Consider the following 25,038-nt stretch of genomic DNA (forward strand, 5'->3'; position numbering starts at 1 on the left):
TTAGAACAATATCCTCTAGGTCTATCTATACCGTTGAAAATGGTAATATTTCTTTCTTTTTTTATAGCTGAGTAATAATCCACCAATGGATTTCTTAAATCATTCCATGGGGAACCTAAGATGATTGCTTTCACTTCCATCTATCACCATGATCTTCTAAAACCAAAGCAAACATTTTATATTCTTGCAGACTTATGAATAATCACTGGTCATGAATAGCCTTACCTAGGCTCAGTATAGAAGGGTATTCTCCAACACACTCCTTACAAACACAAAACAATGAAAATAAAGCAAAACACTGGGTTGAAGACCCAAACCAGACAAAAACCTTTCCCATCTCACAGCTTCGGCTTTTAAGAAGCAGGCAATGACTTCTAAACCCCTTGCAAAGTTTACAGATTAGCAAAAATCCACCTTTATAACATTACTTGGCTTAGAATTCATTTCCCTAGGACTCCTAGGACTTCATAGTTGGTGTCAGAATTGGATTACTTTAGCATGTGAATGGCAGTTGGACTCTAGAGAATAGCATCAAATATTATCAGAATCTAGGGTACCAAAGGGTTAAATAAAAAGTAAAGATAATTAACTAACATTACTAAATGTTTTGAATGACAACTCAAGTGACACATATTGTTAATAATTAGAAGTATGTCATGGTTTATGTCATGACTCAAATCTTAGTTCATACTGTAAATGTGATGATCAGAATAACATTTTTATTTATTTTTATTTTTTTTAATATATTTTATTGATTTTTTACAGAGAGGAAGGGAGAGGGATAGAAAGTCAGAAACATCGATGAGAGAGACACATCGACCAGCTGCCTCCTGCACACCCCACACTGGGGATATGCCTGCAACCAAGGTACATGCCCTTGACTGGAATCGAATAGCCTTACCTAGGCTCAGTATAGAAGGGGGACCCTTCAGTCCACAGGCCGACGCTCTGTCCACCGAGCCAAACCGGTTACAGCCCGAATAACATTTTTAAAAATTATGTCTTATTTTAACACTTTTAAGAAAGTGGTTAATGATTATCCACATATTTTAAACATTTACTTGTTACCTAGAGTCCCCTAGCCTGCACTGAATACTCATTCTTGTGGATATGTGTTTTTTGTTTTATATGAAATTATCATCTCCTTAGAAGCAAGATTTGTTTCTTAAATAGTTTTACAACTATCCTCCTTCCACAATCTTTTCCTCAACATACGATGACACCAAAAACACTGACATATCTTAAGTGCTCCAGAATATTTATAAAGTTAGTGACCATTGTCACCTCAAACAGAGGCAGGTTTGACTCCAACAAGTTATTAAATTATTAGCTAGGAATGTTTAAATGATTACTAAGGTCCTTATAACCTCTGGAAACCTACAGATTTGAAACATAAATAAAACATTAATGACTCTTCTTTTTTATTATCCTCACCAGAGGATATTTTTTCTATTTATTTTTTAGAGAGTGAAAGGGAGGGAAGATGACTGAGAGAGAGAGAGAGAGAGAGAGAGAGAGAGAGAGAGAGAGAGAGAGACATCAGTGTGAAATAGACACATTGATTGGTTGCCTCCTACATGCACCTCAATAAGGGCCAGGGATTGAACCTGCAAACAAGGTACATGCCCTTGACTGGAATCAAACCCACAATCCTTTTGTCCTCAGGCTGCTGCTCTAACCATGAGCAAAAACAGCTAGGTTAATGACTCTTCTTTGAGCCATCTATATTAGTAATAGCCTAGGTGGCATCATGCCCTCAGGCATCACATCCTCACGTCATCACAAAATGGCCATCACAAGATGACCGTTACAAGATGGCTGGATGCACAGCAGAGGCCGTCCTGGCACCTCTGCCACCTCACACAGAGGAGGCGGGTCTCAATGGAGGAGGCGGGTTGCTGCAGGGGAGGGCAGCTGTGAGCAACCAGTCTAGCAGGGGAGGGCAGTTGTGGGCCATCAGGCCAGCAGGGAAGGGCAGTTGGAAGCCATCAGACCAGCAGGGGAGGGAAGTTTGGGTGGTCAGGCTGGAAGGGGAGCAGTTAGGCATCAATCATGTCAGCAGGGGAGCAGTTAGGGGGTGATCAGGCTGGCAGGCAGAAGCGGTTAGGGGCAATCAGGCAGGCAAGCAGTTAGGAGCCAGTGGTCTGGGATTGTGAGAGGGATGTCCTACTGCTGGCTTACAGGATAGGGGTTAAACCAGCAGCTGGACATCACCTGGGGGGGTCCCAGATTGGAGAGGGTGCAGGATGGGCTGATAGACAACCCCGCTGCACAAATTTAATGTACTGGGCCTCTAGTTTAATACAAGGCCTTAATCACCTAATAGTAAATATTTGCAACCTGAGAAATAATTTATCTATACTGAGGCAAATACAATATTTTATAGTTACCCATGGATGTGCATGTGCATATTCTGTATGGACAGAGAGATATTTTACAAATATCTCTAAAGAGACAATACTTTTGCATGTTCTCCATAGAAGCTTGCATCTTATAAGAAGCAGCTCTTATATAACTATAAAAAATGAATACCCAGGATTTAAAAATGATTCAGAATAATTTCAAATAGCATTGCTAATAATAATGGAGTTGAACAAATTTTTTTTAGATAAAATCCAAAGAGGAGAAATAAGACATCTATTCTCTTGGTGGAAGAAAGGCAAACTCTATCACCTGCAACATTTCAAATTATAGTAATCAATTTAGATTTGTCCATATTGTGTAGAAATTTCCAAAACAACCCCAGGAAAATGGATCAGATGACCTAGTATTTTCACCATTCTAATTGCTAGGTTCCTTTGAATTTCACCTTTTCAAAAACCCACTTTTATCTTTGCGATAATCATCCAAGAGATGAAAAAAGGCGTTTGAGTGACTCAATTTGCCTACTCAAGATCATGCCATATCTATTGATACAACATTGCTGTCTTGTCAAAAAGCACTTAGAACCTTAATAAATACACACTGTAATTAGGACAAGGAATGAGTCAAGTGAGAGGAGACCATGCACTTTTCTTGGTTTTACGTTTTCATTTCTGATATCAGGGATAGTGGCTTATATAATCACATCGAAATCCTTACAAGTGTTTAGGCTTCTAAACAGAAATTGATACTTCCCATCTAATCAAAATGCAAGGATGCTGCCCAAAGATTATTTTTCAAAGATTTACTTCTGAGTGCAACTCAGAAAAGAAACCTATATAACATTAACCAATGTAACCCCAACACATTCAATTGAATAAAAAAGAAAAACCTAGACACAGTGAGTAGTAAAAAATATGTAGATCTCCTGTTTATGTATTCTCTTATTTTTAATATACTCTGATTGAATAATGATCCAATTTCTATTATTCAGTTTCTAGAACAGGGACTTAACAGTGGTCAATGCCTAAAATAATTTTATTTTTAAAATATATTTTTTATTGATTTTTAGAGAGAGAGAGGAAGGGAGAGGGATAGAGAGATGGAAACATAAGCCACACCAGCCAGGAAATGCTTAAGATATACTTTTAGAGAAGCACTTGAATTGTTTCTGTTAACAAAGGAATGTAGTCACCAGGGTTGCTTCTGTACCTAGAGGTTAGCTGTGTCAATTGTGATTTCATCAGCGATTTCACTTCCAAAAGGCAGTAAGGTTTGAAGGTACACCAATTATTGCTCAGACTCTCCAGCTCTCTAGTTAAGAGCTTGTTCATGTAGCTGCAGTGGGGAGAGTGGCATAAATCAAGGAATCAAATCCAGAAGAGACAGAAAGTACACTTGTATTGATTTTCCTATTTAACCAGAAAAAAATGAAAGCCACTGTAACCTGACAGAATGATGCAGCTATATAATTATTCAGCCACCGAATGAGCTGGATTCCCTGGCTAAAAAGTTCATCAATGTTTTGGCCTATGTGTTCCTCGAAGATATCTGTAACTACTACTGCATTTCAACCAGACCACTAGGAATGTGGGCTTGGAGCAAGTGTTGCAGATAAATTGCATACAACTACTGAGAATGAAAAAGTAAAACTACTAAGAATGGAAATAAGACTAGAGAATTGTCATGAAGGTCTGGGATCTGGGTTAGTCAGAACTCTGAGTCAACATGTTGGCATAGCACTTCACTCAGTTCAATTGACTTATTTCAAGAACAGATCTGTTAAGAGAATTTCAAAATTCCCTTTATGAACCCACTTGGAGATCAACATTTTCTGCAGCCATAGTGGGAGAAAGTTACAAAATGAAGCAAGACTATTATATTTCACTTGCTTTGTCTCCTCCAGATCTCAACTGCTCCCGGAGCACAATATATTTGTTTCCACGTATTACCTTCCTCTTTACTTCTCCTGGAGGTCCAGCTCCATCCTTATCACACAGAAAATTCAGCAAAAGATCCAGCTATTCATTTTGAAACTCTAAAAGCATTTGGTTCTATTTCAATTTGTACTTGACTTATATAAATTCCGATTTTATTGGCAACAGCATCTCACCACGGTTTTATATAGGTTTAAAAATGAAGTATTTCTAAACCTTGCCTGTCTGAGAGTTTAGATTTATTTTTACTTTCCATTATATTTACGTTAGATTTATATTTAGTTTTTTTTTTTTAATTTCATGGATGCCTAAATGCCCTCCTTCATCCCTTTCATCATCTTGTCTAAGTACACTGAGAGATCTATCATTTGAGACCTACAGAGAATCACCTCTGCAATGTAAAAGTATTTTAATAAAATCAGTTTTGTTTCAAGAAAGAAAAATGTCTCAGTAAAATTTTAGAAATTATTCATAATAAAACATTTGATATTTTCCTATTGCTTTTAAAACAAACATGTGTTTTTAATACTTGGACAGGATGCTCTTTATCTTGGTGTACATTATCATTGTGTATATGCAGACAGTGAAATCAGAAGAAGTATCCAATAATATTAGTACAGCTGTACTGTTTAAAATTTATTGAGCAACTACTGTATAGGAAGTTTGACTCATAAAAAAGTGTGTGTGTGTGTGTGTGTGTGTGTGTGTCGAGTGTAGGGCGGGGTAACAAAACTGTGGCCACTTTGCTTGAATCAAGTCTGGTAAAATATGCTTTCTATCCTAGTGGTAGAAACTTTGCCTTTTGATTGACAACTTTATTATAGCCAATACTGAGATCCATAAAATGTGAAAGAACCACTATTCTTTATATATAAAATCTAGTCTGCCTTAGTTTAATTTTTAAATATGCATTTTAAACTTGTGAATGCTTGTGTGTATATATACACACCTGTAAAAACTCATAATCTGGTTCTTATTCCTTTAATGAATAGGGGAATAGATTCTAAAATCTCTGAAATTCAGTCTCTGAGAATGAGTCACATCCAAGGAGAGTGCACCCTCATAATGACAGATCATTGGTAGGAATGGACCAGAAGCTCAAGCAGGTCATCAAGAGGTCAGGGGCAGCCAATGCTGAGAAAATGAAAAGGATGTTCTCTGGGACTTAGTAGATAGACATCAGGGAGCAGGTAGAAGAAAATATAAATTCTAAGAAGTTAGTTGGCACCTCTATGCAGAAGGGCAGAGAATAGGCTAGGGCAGCTGAGCCAGGGGCTAATAACAACCCATGAGTTAAAAAGGGAAGTATGTTAACTTCCCTAATGAGAGAGAAGAAAAGTAAATTTGTATCACTGCAAGTTATAGTTACTAAGTAGAAGTAACAGAACTAGAGAAATAATAATGCTTTCTGTTTGTTATTTGCAAATCTTGCTCTAAACAATGTGCGGCATAACATAAATAAAGATGGAATTGAATCTATGTTTTCGGTGTTCAGTGAGGAAAGCAGTGCATAGTTGGGTTTTTATTCGTTTATATAAGCACAGGTAAATGGATTGCCTGTCCCATTTATGTATTTCTTTATCCTGAATTAACCTCAACAGTGGGTGTAGGTTAGTCTACTTAACAGTACTATTGCCTGTGTCTCTGGGATTTAACCCACCTACCTAGAGATTATCTTGCTCTCTTTATTCTAAGCAGAGATGAGACAACGCATAAAAACAGAGCTATAGGCTTCAAAATATGTGTGATCTTGATCAAGGGTCCACCAACTACAACCAAGGGACAAAGCTAACTCATCACCATTTATTTTTGTAAATCATGCTATTAGAACATAGTTATGCACATTCATTTATGTATTGTCTGTGGTCATTTTTGCCCTAAAACAGAGAGTTGAATAATTGTAAGAAAGGCCTATAGTTTGAAAATCCTATCCTATTTTATTATTTGGCTGTTTAGAAAAAAAGTCTTCTCTAAATAAAGGTATCAGGGTCTCTGTGTGTATACTCAAATCCAAGTTGGCTCTATCACCTACTAGTTGTATGATACTAGAGAGTGTGTTACTTAATACCTCCGAGACTCAGTTTTCTCATCTCTAAAATGGGAATAATGATCCCTTTTTCTAGGATCCTGTGAGAAAGATTCAATGAGATAATCCATGAGCCCAGCACAAAATGAGTACTGTACCAGTGTTACCTATTATCAAGTAATATTATTTCCCTAAAGTCCTCTCTGCTAGGCTATGCTGTAACATTCTCATCCCCTTCTCCAGGATTTACAGATCTCAGACTCTTGTTGGCATTTAAAATGAAGATTTCACCATTTAACTCTTAGAAAAACACATCTCTATAATGTGATTAAAATGAAAAGAAATCTAGTTTAATTAAACATCTAGACTGGCAATTGTGATCGGGCAGAAGCACATTTCTAGTGAATGTTTAATAATGTGATTACAACGTGAGCTGCATGCATTGGGATATGGGGAACAATAGTAAATTTGCATGTGAATTTACATCTGTCAACCCTATAAATGTGAACTCTATATACACAATGCAAACTGGTCTGCTCCTGGGAAACCATGGATAGTATAGGAACTTATAAATCCGTATAGAATACCAGCATTGACACTCTCTGGCCCTTTGACTGCAAAATATGTGCTCAGACTCCCTGAACTTTGGCTTATTCATCTATAAAGCAGGGACATTAATATACTTTTATGCTAAAACCATAGGAAAAATTACATTAGGTGAAATAACAAGTGTATGAACAACACCTACCCAGTAGCTCCCTCAGTGGGAAAGGTGTAGGTTATCATGTCACCGTTTATGATTGTGTATGTCTAGGTTGGGAGCAGAGTTTGTTAGCATTGACCTAGCAGGCCCCAAGGTCACATCCCAATTTCAGGCTGTAACTTATGTGTGCCTTTGAACCCAGATCTCACCTGAATAAAACCACCTTCTTTCACTATTTGGAACTACAGATACAATATAGTATAGGTCACTGGATGGAGCATTAAGCTTGCCCTCCAAGAGATACAGGCTTGAGGTCCAGGTCTTCATGTACTAGCTTATGACCCTGGGAAAGTTGATCTTATAAGATTCCATATTCCCATTTGTAAAATGATGATTAAATTAGTTTCTAACTCTTAGGTATATTGGGAATATTTAATATAGGAACTCAGAGTAGTGCCTGGTAGTTAATAACTGCACAATAAAATTTAAGAATTAAAACTATCTTGTTATGTACATGCATTTCTATTGCACTAGAGCATAAAACCCTTGAAAGCAGGGGCTGTGTTTTATTTTCCATCACCTACCCATCACCAGCATGGATTCACATGTAAAATAGACTTGGAATAAATATTTGTTGAATGCAGAATGAATGGTTGCATAAGCAGATCACCCCCCTCAAACCAACCTCACTGATGGGGATGGGAGTTAGTAACATTTTTTTAAAAAACATAAAAGGCAACACCAGTTAGTCAAAAGGTTTCTAAAGTGTTTCTCCTTTATGGAAGTGCGATATAATTACTTTTTCTGGCCCATTATCAATTTATTGATTACTATGATTTGTTTGGATATAACCTTTAGCTTTTGCCTTGAATTGTTTTCCACTTATACAACTAGTCCCTACGTGTTCTTATGCAGCACTGTCTATCAACCATGGGCATTTGGCAAACCCCTCTACCCAGGCCCACACAGAGCATCAGAGACTTACTGTAGGCTGTAGAAGTAATACATGGAAAAGAAGTGTATTTCATGGAGCAAACTGAAACACCACTGGGAATCAAATCCAGTGCACAGGAACCCCATGAACTGAAGACAGGCAGTGCCTCTTTGTCCTTGACTCAACCTCTCCTTCCTCCTCTGACCCTCCTCCCCACTGTTTAAACCTGCAGGGGTATTGACTGGGATTTTAGAGGAGTGGAAAGCTTTATCTCTTTGAGATGAGCTGCAATATGATTACAATCGATTGAGTGATTTACAGTTTAGAGCGCCTTTCATTATCCTCCGCGCTTTACAGAATTATAAATGGCATACTGTATGTGGATATATATTATTTGTATTGGATATTTAGGTACCACCTTTCTCCAAGAAGCTAAATGTGCTTTTTAGATTTTAACTAACTAGAGGGACCCTGAAACCTTGTGCAAAACTTAAATTGAAGACTTTGAAAACTTTTCCTATCAATAAAACTATGCTCTCGCATGGACACTAGGATGTTTGATGTTCATGGAAATCCAGGGGGCAGGGGAGGTGTGAGAGGGAAATTGCATAGGGGAATTGCATTTTATAGTTGGGATAATAATTCTAGATTTTTATAATTAAAGACAAATTCTGCATCCCAGAATTATTTTATTGACTACCTAAACTGGAGCTTCTTTGTGACAATAGAGCAAACAAAACTTGTCATTCACTTAGCCTAGCTTAGACATTATGCAATATTGATGATTGTTTTACTTTGGAAGAATTTGTGTAATTACAGAGGCCTTACCTAGAGTGAGCTATTATTAGTATTTTTATGTTACACTATCTCAGGTGAGTATAATTTTAAAAATCACATAGAAGGTGACTACCTTGTATTTCTAATCTTGAAAGCATTATTCTATGGATTTGACTTAATATAAACATACTCATTATTCATAGAAATTAAACATCTGTTTCCTTAAATAGTACCCAGAAGTAACCCTCAAATGTCTCATTACTTATTTCACTGAGGCTACTAGAACTAACATGTAAAATATTTAACTTATGGTTAAATAAATATTTATCATAAGCCTTTAAATTTATTAAAGTCTCCCTTACCCTACAAATACCAAGGTGGTTTACTAAAGATGAGCAAAACATAAACCAGAACCCAAGACAAAGTTGTGCACCTTATAAAGTCTCATAGAAGCTTCCAGAAAAACTGTTCTTTTGCTCAACAACCCTCTAGATCAAAAGCACTGCCCTGTTCACAAGTCAATTCTGGATAAATACTATCTTTAGTTATATAGTTGCTAGCATGTTAATTGACATGCATTTTCATCATTATAACAAACTCCTTTGTGTGTTATTTAGTAACTTTATAAATAACCTTGAGTCATGTTTCAGCTTAATGTCCCAGGGACATGTGCCTTGTGTCCAGGTGCCATGTGTGGATGGGCTTCCTTTCCCTCTCTCCCAAATATTCTTCTCTTCTATAGGATGTCTCTGTCTGTTACACACACGTGCGTGCGTGAGTGCGCACGTGCACACACACACACACATCTATGTCGACCCTTGAACAATGTGAGGAGATGAGGGGTGCTGAGCCTCATATAGTCCAAAGTGCATGTAGTATAACTTTTGAGTCAGCTACAAATAGCCTACATTTGACCAAAACCCATACTGACAATATATAGCCAATTAATACATTTTGTACATATACCAGTATGTCAGATACCATTTTCTCATAATAAAGTAAGCTAGAGAGAAGAAAATATTATTTTCAAAATCATAAGGAAGAAAAAATATATTTAAAGTATTTATTGAAAAATATACCCATGTATAAGTAGACCCGTATAGTTCAAGCTCATATTATTCAAGGTGAAAGGTATAGTCTTTTTTTTCTTCTGGGTAATTATGTTTAATTTTAGCATTAGCCAGAGGCCTACAGTTTGGTTTTTAAGAATATATTTTTATTGATTTCAGAGAGGAAAGGAGAGGGGGAGGGAGATAGGATAGAAACATCAATGATGAGAGAGAATCATTGATTGGTTGCCTCCTATATGCCCCACACTGGGGATTGAGCCCACAATCTGGACATGTTCCCTGACTGGGAATTGAACCATGACCTCCTGGTTCATAGGTCAATGCTCAACCACTGAGCCACACTGGCCAGGTGAGGACTACAGTTTTGCCTTTAACCGCTTATCAACTTCTGAGAGACACTGGCTCTAGATTTGATAGCATTGTTTGTATAGATGGTGTCCTGCTTATGATGGTTTGACTTAAGATTTTTCAAATTCATGAAAATGTGAAAGTGATATGCTCAAAAGAGCCTCACTTTGAACTTTGAATTTCTATCTTTTCCAAGGTTATTAATATGCAATAGATACTATCTTGTGATGCTGGGCATTGGCAGTGGGCCTCAGCTCCCAGTCAGCCCCATGATCAGGAGGGAAAATGATTGATATTCTACAGTGTATTCACTGTGTTAGATGATTTTGCCCAACTCCAGGCTAATGCAAATGTTCTGAGCACATTTAAGGTAGCCCAGACTAAGTTATGATGTTTGATAGATTAACTGCACTAAATATATTTTTGACTTATGATATTTTCAACTTAATGGTGGATTTATTAGTATGTAAACCCATTGTAAGTTGAAGAGCATCTGTATTTAACTGGTAAGATACAAGGCTATTTACACATGGCTGGGAATTCACAGAAGGGAAAGGTATGCTTGGTAAAATAAAATAAAATAAATAAATAAAATAATACTAAACACCCTCTCATCACTCTCCCATCCCCCAAGCAAGACCATAAAACAGACTTCCATCTAATAAGCTCTTCCCTTCTGCTCAGATATGGTGCTACCAGGTAAAATGGGATTATGTTCAGAAAGAGGCTGCCAAAGTCCCCAAAGGCCTAACTGAGGATGAAAAGGAAGGCAGCCATCATAAATGCTCAGGGAAGTGCTGACTTCTAATGTGGCAGAAATCAGAGTTTTGACTTGAGAGAAAAATTCTAAATTATCCAGATTTGGGTTAAGATCAGAATTTCTGGGGTATGCCAGTGTTCCAGGGTACCAAAGGGAATCTGTGGAAGGAGCAGAATGCAATTAAAACCCAGGCTGTCAAGCCAGGTGGTCTTGGCTTGGAATCTTAGCATTTCTGCTCACTCTTTAAGATCTCTGGGACTGTTCCTAATCTGTAATATGAGAATAAAACTAACATTGACCTCAAGGGTTATGTCACAGCTCAATAAAATGTACATGAAGCAGGGAGTATGTAGTAAATGCCCAACAGAGGGCAGCCATCACCATCTGGATGAGCTGGCTGAGTGTAGCAGCATTTGCTATTTTCCACATCTCTGGGACAACCAGCCCATGAATGGAGTGAAGGTATTATTCCAGTGATTGTGCAATGACAAAATACATGAGATGAGTTCAGAAGGTATACTAGAATGAAGGCAAATGCCTGTTATTTTATTAATGATGCAAATAAAAATTTACATTATGTAAAACAGGCAAAAGATAATAAGAGAAAGCATATTCTTATTCTACTCTCTACAACACCAGCCACCAGCCACCAGTCTCATAGAGCTGATCTGAGAATTGAATGAGAAAATGTATTTAAATCCCTCAGTGCCTAGGACATAGCAACTGCACAATAAAAATATACCTTTAGCGCCTCAGTCTTATCAACCACCTTGCAAGGGAGGCTATATGTGGTTAGTGGCTACTATATTGAACAGCACAGTCTAAAAGAAGAAAAAACACGTTTTTAGCTCTCTAAATATCAGTGATTCTCAAATCCAGCTATATATGAAATCACCATGGGATTTTAAGAAATATTAATGCCTGGACCTGTGCTTCCAAATTTTATTGTGCATACAAATCATCTGGGTATCTTGTTAATATGCAGACTCTGATTCAGTGGGTTGAGGGTGGGCAGAGATTCTGCATTTTTTAAAAATTGACTTTTAGACAGAGAGGAAAGGAGAGGGAGAAAGAGAAACATTGATGTAAGAGCATAACATTGATCAGCTGCCTCCTGAATGCCCCTTACTGGGCATCAAGCCCAAAACCTGGGCATGTGCCCTGACCAAATTTAACCAGCAATCTTTCAGTGCACAAGACAATGCCCAACAAACTGAGTTACACAGGCCAGGGCAGAGATTCTGCATTTTTAAGAAAATCCCGGATGTTGCTTCTGCTGCTTCTGATCTATGGACCACATCCCAGATCATCTAAATTAGGTGACATGGGACTGGGGTCTGAGCATCCACAGTTTATTAAAAGTTACCAGAGATGCTTGGCCTGAGTGGCTCAGTTGGTTGAACACTGACCTGTGCACCAAAGGGTTGGTGGTTTGATTCTTGGTCAGGACACATGCCTGGGTTGCAGGTTCAATCCCTGGTTGGGGCACATACAGGAAGCAACTGATCTTTGTTTTTCTCTCACATCAATGTGTCTCTGTCTGTCTCTCTTCCTCCTCCCCTCACTCCCTCCTTCCCTTGCTCTCTACTCCCCTTCCTTTCTCTAAACTTGTCCTAGGTTGAGGATAAAAAAAATAAAAAAGGTTACCAGGAGAATTTCATTTGCAGTCAAGTTAAAGAACACTGCTATACACACACACACACACACACACACACACATTCTATTGAAAATATTTTATTTTTTTAATATATTTTATTGTTTTTTTTTACAGAGAGGAAGGGAGAGGGATAGAGAGTTAGAAACATCAATGAGAGAGAAGCATCAATCAGCTGCCTCCTGCATATCCCCTACTGGGGATGTGCCTGTGACCAAGGTACATGCCCTTGACCGGAATCGAACCTGGGACCCTTCAGTCCCCAGGCCGACTCTCTATCCAGTAAGCCAAACCAGCTAGGCTAGGGCATGAAAATATCTTAAAAACATTTTTTTACACCAAAGTCCAACCCCAGCAAGGTGAAAGTCCCTTGGAAATAGAAGCTCACCTACTTATTAATCTTTATTCATTCCTGACAAATTGGAAAGAACTACTGTCTGGCAGTGCTAATACTCGGGATGGCCTGGTCTGCCTGATTAATGGACATGTTTTGTGACAGAATGGTGGAAGAACTTATTTATAAGATGGTTTTAAAATGTGTACCTAGCAATGTTCACACACACTCATTAAGTAACCTCTCCCCAGTCGCCATTACATCTCTGCAGTCTTGGAAACCATGTGCAATGATGGCTTTCCTCATAGCTTGTATTTGTACTTCTTATTCTACTACCTATGTTTTTTCTCCGGTTGAACTGAAAGTAACACTAAACTGAATGGATGAATGGGCAGGTAGACAGGGCTTGTTTTAATATGGGTTTCAAATCTGGCAAGACTTCAAGTGTTTGCAGCCAAAGGCAGAATGAAGAAGAGAGAAAACCTTGTCAGCATTGTGTCAAGTACACAGACTTGTTTTAACCCTTTAAAATCTCAATAATCTAGGATGACATGTGGACAAATAAATATCTCTTATCCTCCTCTATAGTGTCAAAACTGTAAAAGGACAATACCTGTTTGAACATGAGAGACGTTCTCTAACTCAGTTATCTTCAAATGAGAATGATTTTGCACCCCCCCCCCCCACCTTGGGCATTTGGTCCTGGAGAGATGCTGCTGGCATGTAGTTGATGGAATTGGTGATGCTGCTACACTTCCCACAATGCACAGGACAGCCTGCCACAGTAAGGAATTACCCAGCACAGAATGTGAAGTCTGCCAAGGTTGAGAAATGCTAACTAAACTAGCCTGGCAAGGACTTCTGGTTGAGAATATTTTTGATGAAAAAACAAAAACAAAACAAAAATATAAAAGCCTAGTGTCAGTGTCAATCAAAGCATGACTCTGAGAGATAGAAAAAAATGTGCAGGAAATTTGAGACAGTCCGATCTGAGCATCAGAATGAGGATCTTGGCTCTATCCCTTAAGCTGAGTGATATTTAGCTTCTCAGAGCCTCAATGGTGTAATCTTAAAATGGGTACGGTGGTAATAATATTAGCAAACCCAGTTCTCTCATAGCATAGAGTGAGGCTCAAGTGTAATAAAGCATATGAAAGCACTTTGAGCTGCAGGAAGCACTACAGTGTTTTTACTTACAATGCCTATAAAGACAAAGCTTTACACAGCCAGTATGGCTCAGTGGTTGAGTATTGACCCATGAAACAGTAGGTCACAGTTTGATTTCTGGTCAGGGCACATACCCAGGTTTCAGGCTCGATCCTTAGTAGGGGGTATGTGGGAGGTGGCTGATCAATGTTTCTCTCTCATCTATGTTTCCATCTCTCTATCCTTCTCCCTTCCTCTCTCTATAAAATCAATAAAATCATATTTTAACAAAAGACAAGGCATTGTGGAATTTGATACACTCAAATAGAAAGAGGGATATTTCTAATCTAGGGCCTAGAAGGGGAGCCAGTTCTCTATTCTTTTCAGGTTCAGAGTTGGGTGGTCAAGAGGGATTTTAGCTTAGAACATCAGTAGGCATTTTTTTGACTCAGGAAGGGAATTCCAGTCAAGAGCACTTCACCTGATGTGGACTGCAGTTTCAAGAAGGAAAAAACAACAACACACAAACAAACAAACAAACAACGGAGACGCTGTTCTCCTGAATACCATCTGGATGGGAAGATGGAAAGTCCTACACATCAGAGCTGCTTATCAGTCTTCACTTTCCAGGAAACTTGGCTCTGACTTGAAAAGCCCCTTACTGCATGGTGCTCAGGTTTCTTAAAACCCTGATGACAAAACCAGCCACCCACTCATGGAGGGAGAGGATCTTTCACCATCCCAGGTAGCCCAGCCTCCTAGGGGGCCTTGAGCTGGGGCTAAAATTAATTTCTCAGGCTCAGCTCACCTCTCACCTTCCTTTCCTTTGCCCACCACTGCATTGTGTCAAGAAAGTAATCAGAGGCTTTATAAAGAACATTTGTCAGTGTCTGGGTGCTAGCTTGGGGCTGATTCTACTTTTATTTCCACCTCCTGTTCCTTAGCCTTTCTATTTCCAGGTTCAAAGAAAGAAGGTGTTTTTGAGTTCTACCTCTCAGAATTAATGGATATAAGATTCCAATGGCTACAGAACTTTTTTTTTTTCATTTGGATCCTTCCCCCAGCTAGTTTATAAATAAATAATTCACAGTGGGATGTTTCAGTAGAGCCACATAAATTCCCATCAATGCCCATGAGAAGATTCTGGAGTTGACCCATTCACCCTGGTACACAGGGACCTGTAGAGAACATGTCTTCAGAATAAGAAAACTTAGGTGAATATTCCATAGAAACTATCCAATATTTCTTTAAACAATAGCAAGAGACAAATAATACCACTGAACTCCTCTTGGTGGTTTTTTTCTATGTATTACTATCGATAACATAGAATAGCTTAGAAAAAGGAGAATGCAATACTTTTCTAGAAACTGTCTCCAGGTGGCTTTGTTTTTTGGTGCCCGGATACAGGGTGTATTTTGCTCTTATGATTTAATACAGATTAATTAAACATGACTGGATTGCTCTACTGATGCTTTCAATTTTGTTAAATGGGTCCTTTCAGTCTCACAGGAAAGCAGGCGGGAGAGAAAGTAAGGTACCCAAGCTCAAAGGTGAGCCACTCCTGGGAAGGCTTGGAAGAGTGGAGTGTGAAACTATAATGTTGCACCTTCCAATCCAGGCAACTGAGTAAAGTGGGAGCTCCTTCAAATACTCAGTATTCTTTCAGTTGCCCCTGGAAGCACATTGCCATTGCTGTCGGGTTAGTTTGAACTTGTTACAAATGAGTCTTGTAAGCACAGCTAAAAGAACTTCTCTTTTTAAAGGAGAATTTCCAACTTCTACATCTCAGAATAACCATGTATGTGTGGTTATTGATACTCTCTTTTGTAGTATGATGCTTAACAGCGGTTCTCAACCTGTGGGTTGCGACCCCTTTGGCGGTCGAACGACCCTTTCACAGGAGTCGCCTAAGGCCATCCTGCATATCAGATATTTACATTATGATTCATAACAGTAGCAACATTACAGTTATGAAGTAGCAACGAAAATAATTTTATGGTTGGGTCACAACATGAGGAACTGTATTTAAAGAGCCAGAAGGTTGAGAACCACTGCTTTAAGAAAAGGAATAAACCTATGATGACACAAAAAATGTTGCTCACTTTGATTAACACAATTTCAAAATATTCCCTAGTTTGCTGTGGGGCAATAGTGGAAATCTGTCTAGTTGAGAACAGGAGAATCTGGTTTTTCTTCTGTCCCTCTTCACTCTGTGACCTTAGGAGAGACAGAATTTGAAAAGTAGAAAAAGGATACCTACCCTACCCAACTTAATAGTCAAAATGAAGAAATCTGTATAAGTGAATATATAATAGTAAAAAAAAAATGCTACCCAAATGTTTGGAAACCCTCATAACTAACATATATTGAGTATTGACCTAATTGACCCAGAATTATGTTAAGCATTTTACATGTGTTCAAATCATTTAATCTTCACAGTAATCCTGGAAAGTAAGTATTAGTACTACCAACATTTTAAAGACTAGGCAACAACTATTCTGGAGGTTAAATAACTTTTCTAAGATTTGGAAGTGGATCACAAAATAGGAAAAATAACAACTTACTTAGGGAACCAAGAAAAAAGAGTAAAAAATTAGAAGGTGGGGAGAAAGAATCTGATATATTTTGAAAGCATTACGGTGATCATCAGAAGAAAAAAATCGGACCTGTTAGATTCTCACACTTAGAGTTTAGTGTTGTGGTATTTTGAATTATATGTGGAGAGAGGCACCAAATATTTCAGTGTTTAGAGCATCTCAAGGTCTTAATCCAGCCTGTATTAGACTCCCAGGGAATAGCACCAGCATCCCAACTCCAGCCAGTTGCCTCCAAAGCCCATACTTATAGCTACTATACTGCCTCATGTCCTACAATAATACTTATTATTAGTAAATAACAATTACCAACAGTTACTAGTAATGACAGTTTTCAGTGTGAAGCAATGTCATTAAATAAAGCTTTTTCTCTGTTTTGAAAACATAGGAAGCAACCTGTAATTTGGAACTAAAAATACAAAGAGGTAGGCACACAGCAAGGGTCACTGGTCTCCTTATATGTTTGTGGCTTTAAAATTACCACCAAAGAGCTTTTTCATTGCTTGGCAGCACACTCATAGATTCTATATTGGCTCAGGGCAAGTGGTTAATATCAATTTAGAAATCTTTGAAATTCCTAATAAAAACATAACAAACCCTACAGCAGCACAGGCAGGGCCAATGATAACATGCATGGAGAGAGACCGATTTTTCCTATGAGGAAATAAACAGCTTTTAAGACCTCAAGCTATTTTGATTTTCCTGCAACCCCCACCCCACGGAGTTTAAGCAAGAAGCATTTAAAGATCAGGTCTATTGGTGTCTAGTGAATTTGGATGATGATAAAAATTCAGAGTGGCTGTTAACACCTCTGGCTCTCTTCCAAGGCTCAAAGATAATCTCATAAGGTCATTTTTTGTGACTTAATTTCAAAAGTGCTAAATGTATGATAAGGGACTCCCAGCAAAGGCTGAACTGGGTACTGAGAGGGTAGATAAGGGGCAGGTGGGGCTTTCTGCTTCAATAACTGGGGAGTCTTGTGTACTATTTGTAGATGCTCCCATAATTCTAAAATAAGACATAGGAAGACTGGTTGTTAGGGGGGAAAACCCAGTAGCACAGTTACTTCTGATTAGCTTTAAAAAAATAATGCTGAGTTAGGCCGGAAAACATAATCACAGCCTTCAGGTCATTCAAAATCCTTGAGCCACAATTATTAATAGCTAAACAGCTCTTACGTTTCCAAGAATGTGCTTCTGGCTTTCTCATCCCTATGTACATCTCACTATAAAGGAAGTGAGGGGATAAAAGTGAGGAAATTGTGGGGAGCTCAGAGTGTAGGAGTTCAACAGCCAGGCATAGCATTGTGACCACATTAATGGAAAGTTCAGTATTCTATACTATTCTCTTGCATCCACCAGGTAATAATACTATTGTGGAGCAAAGACCATTAGCCAAAGTATTTTCCTTTCCATTCCTGAAACATTTATTATCAGGGGTTTTTTTTTTTCCTGGGAGAAGTGAGAGATGGGAGGGAAAACTAAGGGATTATTTAAATGATCTCTTCTAAAGAAGGCAACCTTCCCTCCCACTGCCCTTGGTTCAGCCATCTGGCTCTGGAGTTTGTTGGCAAATGCTCCTTGACTATAAAATTTAAACAGATGATTAACCCCTATCCCTCCCACACCAGAATGCTTGCTATTAAAACCCCTACTTAGCACCAATCTCTGAATATTAAGGTAGGCTTAGTGTTAGTGAAAAAAAAAAAATTGGCAAAGTCAACCAAATGAATGAAATTCCATCCTAGTTTTTCCCTGTTACCCTGACTTATTATTCATCCATTCAAGTTTAGTAAACTTCCTTTCACAGTCTTACTGCAATCTCTGGCCATGTGTACCTAACTAAATAGTACCACAAAATCCCTGATCTCAAATTAACTATTTTGTGATGATCAACAGTAGCTCATGATAAAAATGGCACACCTTCCCTAAGGCATTGCTCATCATTTTCAGTGCTCTGGAAATCCTACAGTAATTGTCTTGGTATGAGCCAGTTGGGTTGACAGTGTTTCAGTGCATAGTTAGTAAGTCTCCAGAAGCTCCCTACACCGGACCAAGTCCTAAAGAAATAATTTATCTTCTCATACAAAAGCTAGATATGTACACTTAATGCTCAGTGTTTTATGATTTAATGATGGTCATGAGAAAATTACCATTTAGAAGAATGGGAGAGCAAAAAAGAATACGGTCATTGTGAGTAAAACATGTACCTGTTGGGTAATGCTCATTCACCGGCCAGTTGTCCACCTGAAGCGTGGCATTGCCCCCATTCCTGGTGAAGCGTACCACGTGGTATTTACCATCATTTACTGGGGTTCTCTCTTCTTTGATGGAGATGTCAACTGTCCCGATATTGAAGACAACTCCAATTTTCCCCTGTTCCTGTAAGAGAGAAACACAAAAGGCATAGTTATCACCAACCACAAGGTTTTCTCTTTTTAAAGTTGATCCGCCAACTAACAATAAATGTGTAGGTACTCAGAGGGAGGTGTCAGCATGAAGTTAACAATTTCTCCATGGGCTTTCATCCGAAACATAAAACCAACTGTATCAAGTTACCCAAGTTGCTCTCACAGACTGCACACCATAGGTTACATCATTTGATAGTCCTCAGCAGATATCAAAGTTGGAACCACAGGACTACCTAATAACTGTTCAGTAGCACAGAAAAACTCACTTCTGTGTAGTGAGTTAGGACTGTTTTCTAGGAGATACTAATAAGACATCGGGCCCTACAGCACCTCACAACTCAGACTGAGGATTAAAGAGTGAAGCTAAGCTTTGTACATTTTGGGTAATCAAGGCCAAGGGGAGGGGTGCTGAATTATTAGAAGTCAATGAAAGAGGAGCTAGCATTATGGACCAACTCCTGATGATACCTCTCTGTAGGTCTAAAACACAAAATGTGTCCTCAATAGAGGCCAGGGACACTGAGCTGTGGTTTTTAGAGTCAGATGGCTGTCACCCTTCCCACACTTGTAGCCCTACTCCTGAGGTTAATTCAAAGAAGGATGCAATATTAAGAACTAAAGCTTTATGGTACACACCAGGAGATACCTCTGATACCCAAAAAAGACTTTTGCAGGTGAAAACACAATGAATTCCAAAACACTGTGGCAATGGAGGGGATGATTATGGGGCTGGTGATGGTGGTAGTGAAGGTGGAGGTGGTGATATCATCCACCTCCTGGGAAGTGAAATATTGAAAAGTAACAGTGCAATGAAAACTTTTACTGTTCTCCTCTGATAATTGGTTACAACCAAGTGTTGGGATGAGTATTCCATTGAGACATAAAATAAAAGTAACTTTAGTGACTAGAATCAGTCTCTCTCCATGTCTTGGAAAGGCATTAAGACATGCAGGATGCCAGATGGAATAGGCATAGGGATAGTCTGACTTATTGGCTAAGCAATAGGTTAGACATTGATGGATAGTACAATTTTGTTGTAATTCTGATGTTCTAGAAGACTGAGTCACAGTATTTATTCACATAGTCCCGTATCCTCTGTTTCCTAATTCAAGAAGTAGAAGAAGAAGACAAGGAGGAGGAGGAAGAAGGGGAAGTGAGAGAGAGACAGAAAAGGAGGAAGGGACAAGTAGGAGAAGAAAGAGAAGGTTATGGGAAAAGAAGTCTAGAATTCATATGACCTAACATGTAAGAAAGATTTTGCTGAATCTCAGATTTAGTAATTTGGTTCATTCATTCATTCATTCACTCATTCATTCATCTATTCAATCATTCTATACAAAAATACAATGTTTATTAAGCACTTACTGTGCTTACTTAAAGTTGATAAATTATGACTTCTGATGAGATTTTAGGCACTGATCTCCATAGAGTTAATATGTTTTACTTATTTTTTTAAAAGACAGGCTTTACTCAACTTCTTAGTTCTCTCTTAGTAAATGAACACATCTTGTGCCCAACCAAAGGATGGAGAAACACCCAGGAGTCTTGATCTTAGAAAGTAGGAATCTAGGCTGATCCATCAAAGCTGCTTTCAGTAGGCAGAGATGCTGAGATACAGGGTGGACATCACTGCTTCCTTTGTACCCAACAGTACAGCACACAATGTAAAATGATGCCTGCAATTCCCAGGTTCTGTTCTCTGGGAAAAGTGATTCAGCTGCCCGCCAAAGTAGTGACTCCATTCACCCATGATTTCTTAAATCCCTATTTGCTGTGACACTATATTCTCAGTGTTGCTCTGTTTTATTTCCACTTCTTCATCTTTGGCACTAAAGTGCCTAGAATTAAGATATGATGCATAGATAAGTGTACCTAATGATAATTTTTTGCATAGTTTATGCTCATAATTAATAGTATGATTCATTTTATTATTATCCTTAATTCTCTAGGAATTCAGAAATGACAATATCACTTCTTTTGCTTTTTCTTAGTTAAACAATTAATGTTCTTTGCTAAGGTTGTGTGAGTGTGTGTGTGTGTGTGTGTGTGTGTGTGTGTGTACCTAGTCACCCTCATCCCTAAATAAGCAAAGCTATAGGAACCTGAGTTAGAATCTGTTTAGCAGAATGAATGGACTGAGGGAGTTAAGAAACCATGACTGGGGACACCATTACTCCTCGGCCCAGCCCACGTAAGTGGGCTGTTCATTGCATCACTGGTCTTCAATGAGAAGCCACTGTATAAATCCTGGATGTGTGGCAAGGACTGCTGGTGATTCAACTCACCTCTGAGTCACTAATTAATCCTGGATGGAGAACAGTTTGAGGGGGAGAGAGCAGAGCTTTAAACCAGTCCTCTGCAGCTTTTCAGCCACAGCAGTGGCCAAGTATTGTTCTGGCTCAGTGAGCTGGCTGATCAGCTAGATATAGTCTTGGACAGATTCTCTGCAAGATCCATAATAGATTCAGAGAAAGAATAGATTTAATCTCTGCCAGAGTAAATATTTGGTCCTTATCTGAAGCTCCACACATTTGCCGCCGATATTGCTCTTTCAGAGAGATCTTTCTAATCCTGTTCACATATGGCCAATGTCGATGGAGACCTCCAACCCGATGTTTCACTGTGTTTCCTGTAGTGGTAATCGTGGCTGTACTAGACCTCAGATGTGGTCTCTTCACTCGCATAAAATTTCATTACTTCAACCTCCTCGTCGTTTGTCATGGGACCACAGTGACATTATACTTTGAGGCTAACTGCTTTGTCTCAGTTCATTATAAGCCTTGTGGCAAATACCCAGATAGTCACCCAGGTTTGAATCCATCATGCTCAGCTGTCATGAAAATAAACTCTTATGGCCCATGTGTCCAGAAAAGAGAAGATGTAAGAGCGAAAAATCTTGGCTTCAGAGTCAACCCTGACTGACCTTGGGCAGGTTACTTAACTTTTCTGACCCATTTCTTGATACTATATTATGCGGACAGGATACCAGCTTTACATACTTTATAAGGCCATTGTAAGACTGAAATGATATGATTAATATCTGAGCCCTTTATAAATAATCACATAAGATACAAACAGGAGATAAATGAGATCAAGAGAAGAAACCATGCAATCCTTTGACCATATACAACACTGATTACTGCAGAAGTTAATTGGTTCAAAAGAATAAACATGGGTTTTAGTACAGCATGATTCCAAAATGCCTGTGGTTCTGAAAGCTCTATGACCTTAGGCAGGTTATTTAACGTCTTTCTGATTTTCCTACTATAAAAGGGATGTGTGTTGCATGGCCGCTGTGGGTCAGTGGTTGAGCATCAACCTATGAACCAAAATGTCATGGTTTGATTCCCAGTCAGGGCACATGCCCAGGATGTAGGCTCGATCCCTAGTAGGGGGCATACAGGAGGCAGCCGATCAATGATTCTCTCTCACCATTGATGTTTCGATCTCTTTCTCCCTCTCACTCTCTGAAAAAAAGGAGGGAAGGGCATGCAGATTAAGGAAAAGACTCCCTCTAAAGCTTTGTGAGGATTTTAGAAGAGCACACAGGTATAAAACCCTGGCAGGTGGCTGTGCATACTTTGGGACTTCAATGAATGCCAGTCATAATTCCCCTTTCTTTCCCTCATTAGTGAAGTTAACAGAGTGGCATGAGCTTCAGAACTTTTGGCTTGGCCACACTGTCATCAAGAAATACAATGAAAATAAATGAATATTTTAGCAAATGGAACATTACAGAACATTTGAAAGGTTGATTTCCTGTCACAATTTGGTAGTTGCTTTCTCTACGAAGTTGTGTGGCTGCAAAAACAGCATTAGTATAAATGATAATAACCCACACCCATCACTATCAAAGTTGCTACCCAGTCAGTCACCTCAATCTATGTTTTTCTTCAATACTACAAACAAAGACAAGTGGTAAATCTGAAGACATTGTTAAAGAATCTTCAAGTGCATTTAGGGGGGAAAATACACACCAAAAAACAAACAAACAAACAAACAAACAAACAAACAAAAACTGTAGGGCACAGTAAATAGTTGTCTTTAAATAGCTAGTAAGTCATCAATAATGACTGTTTATGAGCCCACCTGGTTCATCAAATGAGTCAGATTCCAGTTTTCTGACCTTCCATCAGCTACATTACAATTCATGTTGTGGAGGTGACCCCAGAGATACTGCCAATACTAGGGTCACATTTCAGGAGCAAAAATACACAAGGGCAAAGAAAAATCCTCAGGAATAAAGATCTCCCTGAAGGCAATTTCTTCATTCACTCCCGAGTGCCCCTGGGGAAGGCAGAATGTACCTTCCACTATTTCAGAAAATTGAAGCTGACAGAAACAAAACTGGGCCTCTCACATGTATGCTAGTGAGGTGTGCAAAGGAAGCAGTTATCAGTAGCTTCTCTTCCAGGCTTCCCACAGAATCTGGAAGCTCAGTGTGAGTCAGTAACACAAGGAAATGGCATATATGTGATTTATCTTGGGTACACACACTTCCAGGTCTGCCATACTCATTTCAGGGTCTGGGTCCTGGAAAATAATGTTACTAGTGGCACTGTTTGCCATATTTTTCTACTCCCCTCCCGTCCACCATTGCAGCCTCATAATAAGAGAGAACTGCTGTGTCTCTTTGTAATGTGTAGGGCCAAGAGATCAGTGTCGATCAATCAATTGGGGTCACTCCTGAGCCACACACTTAATTGCTGGTGTGAGACTCACCAGAGTTCTCCCCTTTTCTCTCAACCACTCCACTCAGCAAATTCCTGCCAGTGGCTTGTCAGCCTGGCTCACTGAGTGGGGATGACAATGAGCCACCTAGCAATGGACATAGAACATGACAGAGAAACAAAGTTTGGTTGCTTGATGCCACCAATTTTTTTTAGAATAAATGTTCATTGATTTTTAGAGAGAAAGGGAGGAAGAGGGAGAGAGGAAGAGGGAGAGAGAGAGAGAGAGAGAGAGAGAGAGAGAGAGAGAGAGAGAGATCTATGTGAGAGTGTAACATCCATCAGCTGTCTCCTGCATGCTCCATACCCAGGAACCAGCTGCAAGCCCAGTAAGTGCCAAGATGGGGACTCGAACTGGGAACCTTTCGGTGCAGGGTTAATTCCTAACCAATTGAGCAACACTGGCCAGGATGCCTCCAAATATTTTAAGCTGTTTGTTGTTGAACATAACCCAGACTACCTTGATGGACAGAGTAGGTGCTTGGCAAATATTTTTTAATAGAATAATTTTGGAATTCTCACAATTACCCTTCAGACTGTATACATGTTAAAGAGAGAGAGAGTAAGAGAATTGGGAATTCACCAACTAATAGAAGGCATAATGGTATTTAAGATCAGAATGCAAATCTGCCTGACTTTAAAAACCCATTGATTTTCCACCATGTTATATTTCAGTCACATGTGTTACATGTTGCAATTGGATAATTATATATACTTTATGTCTGCCTAACCTATCTGTCCAACCTAATTGTGGGTATGCCAAATATAGGAATTCTAGCAATGCTCAGTAAATGTTTGTTGAAAAAATGGATAAGTGAATCAATGAATACTGAATTTGAATGTGTGGATATAATAGAAATGAATGGCTAAATTTGGCTAAACTGGATATGAACACGATAAAGTAGATAATTGGTTGCATATATTCAGATTATTTTTTGCAATAAATCTTGGCCAAAACAGATAGTCTCATTGTGCTTTATGTATGCAGTCAGTAAAATACAAAGAGATGATGTACAATTTATTTGATTCATCAGATAATTTTGGCTAGGAATAATTATATTGACGTTCTCTAGGATAAAACACTACATTAGAACACTTTTGAGGCCCTTTTTGTGACTATTAATTGACTTTCCATGAAAAGCATCAGTTCATTCTTTTAATGTTACTGTCTCCTTGTTCTTGACCCAGGACAATTGTTAGCTAAGAAGCACCAAATGTGCACTTTGGGTGCGCAGAGCCATGCACTGTTAAAGG

At 38.8% G+C, this 25,038-nt stretch overlaps 1 protein-coding gene across 10 annotated transcripts in view; it reads right to left on the minus strand.

Annotated features, from left to right (window-relative positions):
* NRXN3 (neurexin 3) overlaps positions 1-25,038 on the minus strand; it is a gene marked incomplete at its 5' end in the record, with an annotated part of 1,486,708 nt that overhangs the window by 170,127 nt on the left and 1,291,543 nt on the right. For all 10 annotated transcript variants that reach the window (XM_081083746.1, XM_081083745.1, XM_081083748.1 and 7 more), the window contains one exon: positions 18,854-19,025. In XM_081083746.1, coding sequence (XP_080939872.1) covers positions 18,854-19,025 — 172 coding nt within the window. The remainder of the gene's footprint in view (positions 1-18,853; positions 19,026-25,038) is intronic.

Source organism: Myotis nattereri (assembly GCF_964212035.1).
Source record: "Myotis nattereri genome assembly, chromosome: 1".
Classification (NCBI taxonomy): Eukaryota; Metazoa; Chordata; class Mammalia; order Chiroptera; family Vespertilionidae; genus Myotis; species Myotis nattereri.